This window comes from Elephantulus edwardii, unplaced genomic scaffold, assembly GCF_000299155.1.
Source record: "Elephantulus edwardii isolate Elephantulus edwardi_28Jun2011 unplaced genomic scaffold, EleEdw1.0 scaffold00002, whole genome shotgun sequence".
Classification (NCBI taxonomy): Eukaryota; Metazoa; Chordata; class Mammalia; order Macroscelidea; family Macroscelididae; genus Elephantulus; species Elephantulus edwardii.
In genome coordinates, this window is record NW_006399752.1 from 4,228,883 (window position 1) to 4,237,489 (window position 8,607).

Consider the following 8,607-nt stretch of genomic DNA (forward strand, 5'->3'; position numbering starts at 1 on the left):
AGTGACCTCCTTGTTGGGAAACCCAGCTATCTGTTTCAATTCTCATCCTACTGGAACTATCAAAATCATTTGACACAGATGATTGTTCTCTCTCACTTTAAAAACACTGCCTTTGTTTGGCTTCTGGTAACCATTCTAATCTTGTTCCTTTTTTTTTTTTTTTTTTTTTTTGTCTAATTGATCCACTCCCTTGCAGCCTTCCTTGTGAATTCAAGCCTTAAGCTTTTTTGGTTAGTAGTGAATCACATTAACTGACTGTGCCAAACATTGAGATACTTAGTATTTTTAAACATCAAACCTCCATTATGTTTTTCTATCTACTACCACTAAAGGAACTGTGGTAGCTGAATGGTAAGAAGTTCTGCTGAAATCCCAAAGGCACACAGTTCAAATCCACCAGCTGCTCCACTGGAGGAGGATGGGCAGTCTCCTCCCATGTGATTTACCGCCTCTGAAAGTTTGCCAGAGGGTCAGCTATTGTTTAATTTTGACTCGGTAATACTCAACAACACAGCATCTAGTGACTTCGTCCAGGCTCATGGTTTTAAAAACCATCTATCTGTCACTAATTATCAAATATATATTTATTGAATCTAGATCCAAACTGCCTACTCAACATTTATTGATGAACATTTAAATGGTATCTTAAAGTTAAAATAAATTGACCTTCCTTAAATTTACTCCCCTATAGTAACCCTCTTAAATTAAATGACAACTCTCTTTTTCTAACAGCTTAGGGTCAAAACCTCAGTTACCATTGATGATTTTCTTTTATCCTACATCTATTCACCAACAAATTCTGTCATTTCTACCTTCACAATGTTGGTTTGTGCCATTAAGTTGCCTATGACTCATAGCAACGCTATGTACAACAGCTCTAAATCCTGCTCTATCCTGTATTGTCTCTGATACACCTACCCCCGTCACTGCATCAAGCCATCTCATCCAAGGTCTTCCTCTCTTGCACTATCCTCCCACCCTCTCAAGCATGATTTTCCTCTCCAAAGACTGATCCCTCCTTGAAACATGCCCAAGGGATGTCAGATGCAACTTTAGAATCCTTGCCTCCAAGGAGCAGCCTGGTTTCACCCTCTTGAGGATGAACTTGTTTGTTCTCCTAGCAGTCCATGTCATATTCAATAATCTTCTCTAACACCACCTTGATGCCCAAAGGCTTCAATTCTCCTTCTATAATCCCTAGTCACTGTCCAGCTTTCTAATTCCTATACAGCACATAATTGCAAAGACTACGTCCTGGATCAAGTGCACCTTAGTCTCCAGACCGACACTGTTGCTCTTCAGTACTCTGGAGATGTCTCTGGTAGCAGACTTTCCCAACACAATTTGTCTTTTGATTTTCTGGCTGCTGGACCCAAGCGTGACAAGTGTACAGCCAAGCAAACTGAAGCTGTTAACAATCTCAATGTCTTCTCCATCTATCATGATGCTGCCAACTGGCCCAGTGGTGAGAATCATTGTTTTCTTGATGTTAAGCTTCAATCCATACTGATGGCTATAGTTCTTGGCCTTCTGCAGCAAGCATTTCAGGTCCTCCTCAATATATTAAAAATTATTTCGACCACTGGAAACCATATTTGCCTCTATTATTATGGTTCTGAACAACATGATTTCTCCTCTAGATTACTGCCATCGTTTTCTATCAGATTTATTTAACTTCAGTTCTTGCCTCCTCTAGTATACTGGGCATGTTGTAAGGAGAGATCAGTCCTTGGAGAAAGGGACAATATGCTTGGGAGGGTGGAGGGTAGCATGAAAGAGGAAGACCCTCGATGAGATGGATAGACTCAGTGACTAGGGTAATGGGGATAGATGAAGTTGGCTCAGAATAGAGCTGAGTTCAGAGCTGTTGTACATAGGGTCGCTATGAGTGATAAGCGCTCGATGGCACATACCACCACCACAGTACAATCTCTGCAAAGAGACCAAGTAAATTGCCTACGAGTTTACATCAAGTCGGGTCACTCCTCTGCTCAGAGCTTTCTTAAAGCTTTTCATGGCCCTCACCATAACCGAAGCCCTTACGGCCTTACTACAACACAAAGTGCAGCCCCTTCGCCAGTACTCCTTTCCACCCTCCCCTTTTTTCTCACTTGTTACAGACCATATTAGTTCCTAACATATTAAATAACTTATTCACTTTATCCACGTCCTCCCCAGTCTAATATGTAAGCTTGATAATGCTGGAAGCTTTATAGTTCTTCTTCCTTATAACACTAAAACCTCTAAAAATGCCTAGAATGTACTATATATTTAATCTACGAATGAATTAAAAGCAAACAATGTGAATAAAATGCTCACAACATAGCAGATGTTCAATAAATGTTTGTTCTTATTTTTGGAAACTCAAATATTCAAATGTAATTTCTTTTGAAGGGCGCTCTCGTGGCTTAGCAGTAAGGAATTGTAACACCGATCCAAAGGTACGTGGTTTGAATCCACCAACTGCTCTGCTGGAGAGATGGGCAACCTCTTCCCTTGTGATTTATTGCCTCTGAAAATCTGCTGGAAGGTCCATTACCAGTTGGTTTTAACTCAATGGCATTCAACAACAATTACTATAAAAACAGATGAAGCAAAGGTTGTATTGTATTTAAGTGCCATGGAGGCAGCTACATCTCATAGTTACCCTAAGAACAACTAACTTTCTCTATCCTCTGACATCCTCAGCATGTCCACTGCAATCAATGGTTATAGATCAGCTGTGCCAATTCATCTCCTTGAGGGTCTTCCTCTCTTTCTCTGACGCTTCCTGGCATGATTTCTTGTTACCAATACTGGTCCCTCCCGATAACATTCCCAAAGTAAGGAAGACATGCTATTGTACCTGTGGACCTCGCCTTTCTTCCCCAAAAAAGTGTAAGATACAATGCAGGGGGTGGAGTTGTTGTTGTTGTTTTGTACCATAGACTCAGAACCATAGCTGCCCCTCAGGTTGGGACAGTTTTTCAGAGGCAGTAAACCACACGGGAGGAGATTGCACATCTTTCTCCTGGGGGTTATTAGATATTATAATTAATTAGTTATGTTAATCAATGGCAACTAATCTTACAAAACTAAATGTCTATGAATGAATGCATTAAAACTACTACAATCTTACAATTTTTCACTCAGATTTAAAAGAGAAACAAAAATACCTTTGCTCCCAGAGAAGACAACTCCTGGAAGCATAAATATACATATTAAGTACCACTAGCATATTCATGGTATTTAGTACATGGGTACCTGGTAATTGTTTGTTAAATGTATAACTGATAAATGAATACATTAATTCTAAGAAATTATCAGTCAAGTACCTGTCTACATTACACATCAAAAACTACAAGTTCAAGTTCCATTGTTTTGTTTGTTTGTTTTTTATTTTACTTTATCTTTTATATCAGGGTTAAGGAAGAGCTTTCAAGAAAAGCTCTATTCCAGGAGGGGAAAAAAATAATCACCACTCCAAGGGCTCGGCTGACCCCTCAGGTAAGCAGGAATGGTATGTGGAATCTTGGTTTTTTTCTGCTTAGCTGCATCTCCAGACAGGCCAAGGGGAAGGGAAGGGAAAGCCCCATGCAGCTTGGACATGGTCCTGCTGCTCCAAGGCTTTGAGATTTCATTTCTCCAAGAAGATTGCTTTAATAAAAATCTTCCAGAGAGGAAGCAGAAAAAAACAGTCATTAAATGCCAAAGAAAGGAAAGGAAAAACAAATTATTAACAAGAAATGCAGTAGAGATATTAAGAGGAAAATAAGGAGATGAGTCACTTAGGAATAAAAGTAAATGTGTCAACACCCCCCCTCCCAATACATATAAATATCTAACGTGTGTATATGTCTGTCTACAACAAAAGGAAATGCTCATAAGTGTTTTAGTTCTCGATTTTCTCATCTGTAAAATGACTTTAAAACAGATTTCAGATTTCTTTATTCTTTACACTTTTCAAGGCTACCAAAAGCATACCTTATGTGATGTTATTTTTGATGTTGTTTTAGTGCTGTGATTGGACTATGACTCATGGTGACCCTGTGAAAGCAGATTTGACAGCAGTATGTACATTTACCTGTGAGAAGGCAAAGGAGTTTACACTTCATGGAGCATTTCTATGCTATGTGAGGTCTCCAGCAGTCAGAAACAACAACTCCATGGCTACCCTCAAATCCAACAGTGACAACTGAGTTTTCTAAGTATTCTAAAAATATTCAGGTTGTCTTAAGGTTTAAAGCATAAAAATGACCCATGATTCTGAATGACTCAGAGGTTAATAAAAGCTTTCACTGCTAGGCCACTGATTTGAGAGCAACTACAGTAGCTCATCATTGCAGGACACAGCCACCCTTGCAGCTGTTTTGCTCACAATCTGTAGAACTGTGTTGCTTGTCTCTATTAATACCCTTTGGACAGGTGTATACATTCCAGTTTATATGCATCTGCCAATCCTTAGTGCTTCTGAGCAGAATGGTGCAAGCCACAGCAGCTGTTATCTTTGAAAGCCCCTCACAGTGCCTGCCTGTCCTTTCGATCTAAAATACTAAATAATAGTATTTCATATTTATAGCAGGTCTTCCTACCTAAAACCAACATAATCAAGGAAAGACAGCCATACAGAACTTCTGAGAGGACTCCATTACCATCCTAGGAAACTAGGAAGGCAACAGATCATCTTTCACCCTAGGAAAAGTCAATAAAAGCCAAACCAAATGAGAAAGTCTGCACTTATGAGGGCTCAGTGGTCTCAGAAGGGAAACTGTACATGTCACTGGGACTGGGTGTTCACAAAACGAACACAAGCCATTGAGAAAGGTGCTTCTAAAATTTATATACTTGGGCTTTATCTACTCAGACTGTATAAGCTACTGTAACAGTCAGTGTCTTTCTTGGTACTCAACAACCTTTAAATAAACACTTGTTATCATACCAGAATTTAATCCAGGCCAATGAAACTGGATGGGATCTACCAAGCACTTCCATAAAAAAAGTTCCCCGAAGCCACAGTCACCTTAATAACTGAAGGAAGAATAATTATAAGTTGAAAAGTGAAACTATTATTTTTAAAACACTGTATAGAACTATTACTTTACTGACAAATTTGTACTAAATGCACTATATTGTCCTAAATACTGTTGATCCTTGTCAAGCTGTGGCATTAATTTAGTTCATGGCAGTAACAGAAAGTGACTTAACATCCAAGAACGCAACTTCTAAGTTCCTATCTTCTTTCAAAGAACTCAGCATCTCTTTAGAATTTACATTTCAGTAGGCAATGTTCCAATCCACATTTAACAATAAAGCAGAGTCCCTAGTAAGTGTTTTAAGCAAGTTTTACTCTGCTTTATTTTCACAAATGATGTTAAATAGCACACCAAGTATCTGGCACAAGTTCAAAACAGATAATAAACAAATAAAAAACCCTAATACTTCATTCCAAATAGCTCTTTTTTTTTTTAACTGTTCAAAATCCTTGAGTGTTCAGGCTTGACAGATTTACTTCTCCCATGCCTAGCAACTCTTTTAAGAAATAAAGCATTAACTATTCCCTTCTGATCTAGTTTGGTTCCATAAGGCTGTGAAATATCCATGCAGTCTGATTCTGTTTTGCTTTAGAACTGGTGAGTTATTACGGCTCACAATTATATTTCACTGAACAGGCACAGAGAGGTTGAATCTGTGGGAGCAACAGGCAAACAGGAGAAGAGACTGGCAAGGAGAGTGGGGCACTGGCAAGGCAAAGGTCAGCTTTAAAAAGGGTGGTCAGAGAAACTCACAGAGGTGACATTTGAATATGGACTTGAGGGAGGGAGGGAGAGGGAAGAAGCGACATTCAGAAGGATAATCCAGACTCAAGGAAGAGTAAGAGCAAAAACCCTGGGGAGGGAAGCCTGCCCACGAGCATGACTCATCTTTCCTTCTTGTTTATTATTTTAAATAGTGTCTATTTTTTCTTTGACATAATTCAACACTAATGATGATGATGTTCATCACAAAGTAATACCATTTGTTATCATAAAATATTGTATACTCCTTAAGTTTTTAATATAATTGACTTGATAGGGTCGGTACACACCGTTGTCTACATAAGTCAGATGTTCACAACTTGGGAATGGCCTATGTTGTTTCTGTGCTATCACAGGCTGCCTTGTATTATTCTTGCGTACACATCTGCTCTGACAGAGGTACTCATGGAACAGAGCCCATGTGCTGGTCATGTCTGAATCCCACCACAGGGCTTTGCACAAGGAAGATTCAAGGTATTTGTTAGATGGTGATGTCATAGAAACGACCACAATGAGCAGCAGACATTCTTCTTGTTTTAAGTAACTGTGTGGATAAAGCATGAAAGAGACATCATAGTCTCTGACAGGCATTTGGATAATTTCAAGTACCCAGACCAAATTACTGTTCGTGCCGCACTAAATGCTATGGAAGTTTCCCTTTACATTTGCAGCAGAACACAGTAGACACTTTCAGCCTCAACGAGGGCATGAATTCCTCGCAAAACACAGAGGAATACCAGTTTCAGTCCTGTTTGTTCAATCTTACTGGACATTTGGGGAGCTCTGGTGACCTTGGGGGTTATGAAGTTGTGCTGACAATCCAAAGGCAGGTGGTTTGAATCCAACAGCTGCTCCACAGGAAAAAGATGGGCAACAGCTTCCCATGTGATTTACAGCCTCTGAAAATCCACTGCAGGGTCAGCTATGAGGCAGCTCTGACTCAAAGGCCATGAGTGAGCAGTCAATACGTGACTGTATAAAACAGATTCAATGTGAAATTACCAGACATCAGGATTTTCAGTGTCCACAAAATCTAGCAAGACACCTAGGTACAACTTTAGAAAACACAGAGAAATATTTTCTGAAAGAATTTCAGTGTTAGCCTGGAGTGTGGGGGCTGAGGTAAAGCTCCACAGAGGAGCTGGAACCTGAACAGACACGATTTTGAAAGAGGAACAGGCCTAGGACAATCAGACCCAGGATCAAAGGGCATTTTGGATTGTGCAAAACACTGGCAGACAGTAAAAGACTGAAAACTGCTGGAGGAATGCATGCACCATCCCTGAAGTCAGACTGATACATGGCCTTTTTAAAACTTGCAAGGGAAAACAAAACAAAAACTTTCAAATAAGGGCTAAGGAGGAATGCTAACCAAGTAGCGGTGCTTGTTTTGGTAAACCTCTTAAGCTTGCTTGGCTTTTTGGTTTTGCTCTTTCTGTTTTGTTTTTTTCTCTTAAAGAAATACAGTGCTGGGCTGTCTTACAACTTCAGAGAAAAGTACTTCAACTTTACTGTGGAAAAAGAAAACTGAAAAGTGGGCTGTGGGCCAAGGAATAAATCAATGGGGGCGGGGAGAGTACTCCTCTGCTGGAATAAACAAATGGCACAAAATCCAGGTATCATGGATCTGAAGTATATAGAGGTCTATTAACTCTTCACTAACTCAATACAGATTTGTTATAAGCTTATCATTTGTTATTCTCTGGGATGCCACACCAATGAGGCACTCTCTCTGCCCTCCTTTTGAGCAAGCTCTTGCATGTAAGCAAAGGAAATAAGTGAAGGATAAATCACTGTACTCTGTTCCTTCCACGGCTGCCAACCAAAGCATGAAGGTCCGAGAAGTTAAATTCCAGTTAAGTAAACCAGTGAGGACAAAACACACTTAAAGAGTAATAATATTATTACAACCACCACAAGTGAGATGTGAGGAACTGATAGCGAGCCTCAGCCAGGGTGTCTCATCACGTCTTCCTGTGGGCAGCGAGCTCCCCAGAGGGACCTGCTCGCCAGTGATTTGGAATGATGAACAGGGCACACTAGAGCCTAGAGAAGAGGGTGAAGTTACCTGTGAGCTCAGGTAGATTTTGAGGCACTCCTCGCACACGGCATTCTTGCAGCAGGGCAAGGGCTTGATGGGCTTGTCATCCAGGCACACCCGGCACATCAGCACCATGAGGGGCTCATAGGGATCCCCTACCCCGCCCAGCCCAGAGGGTGGAGCTCCCAACAGGCTGGGCACAGAGTATGGCTCGGGTGCCAGGTAGAACTCCAGTTCGATGCTGCCGCCGTCGGGGGAGAGGGTATCAGCTGGAAGGGGCAGCTGGGGGCTGGGGAAGGAGGAGGGGGTGCTGGGAGGGCTGGGCACCGGCGGAGGGGACCCCCGAGGCGGCGAGCCAGGAGGCGGGAGCTGCTCGGGGTCAGGCAGGTCGTTCTCCACGCAGTACACGGTGCAGAAGATGTGCTTCTTGGCCGGGGGTGGGCGCCGCTGGCCCAGCACGTCCAGGACCAGCCCGTCAGGGAGCCGGGTGCAGGTCTCCGGCCCGGCTTCTCCACTGGAGGTCAGCTCCGGCTCTGCATCCCCTCCCACTCCTTGGTCCTCGGCTCCCCCCTCCTCCTCCTCCAGCTGCAGCTGTAACGTCTGGGGGTTGAGGGGCTCAGTGAGTGCCAGTCCCTCTGGCGGCCCCAGCGCTTGGCTCTTCCTCCAGCCCGGGGCCCTCTGATTCCTCTCGGGCTCCAGGGCGCTCCCGTCCACGCGGCCCAAGTCGCTTCCGCAGCCGCGGCCACTGGGCTCCGCGGAATCGGCGCGCGACCTGGGCGCCCCGTCGCTGTG

At 42.5% G+C, this 8,607-nt stretch overlaps 1 protein-coding gene across 1 annotated transcript in view; it reads right to left on the reverse strand.

The window, feature by feature from the left end:
- Nucleotides 1–8,607, reverse strand: part of RNF217 (ring finger protein 217) — a 167,655-nt gene that overhangs the window by 158,287 nt on the left and 761 nt on the right. The window contains exon 3 of the mRNA XM_006879142.1: nucleotides 7,843–8,602. Within this exon, the coding sequence (XP_006879204.1) occupies nucleotides 7,843–8,602 (760 nt within the window). The remainder of the gene's footprint in view (nucleotides 1–7,842; nucleotides 8,603–8,607) is intronic.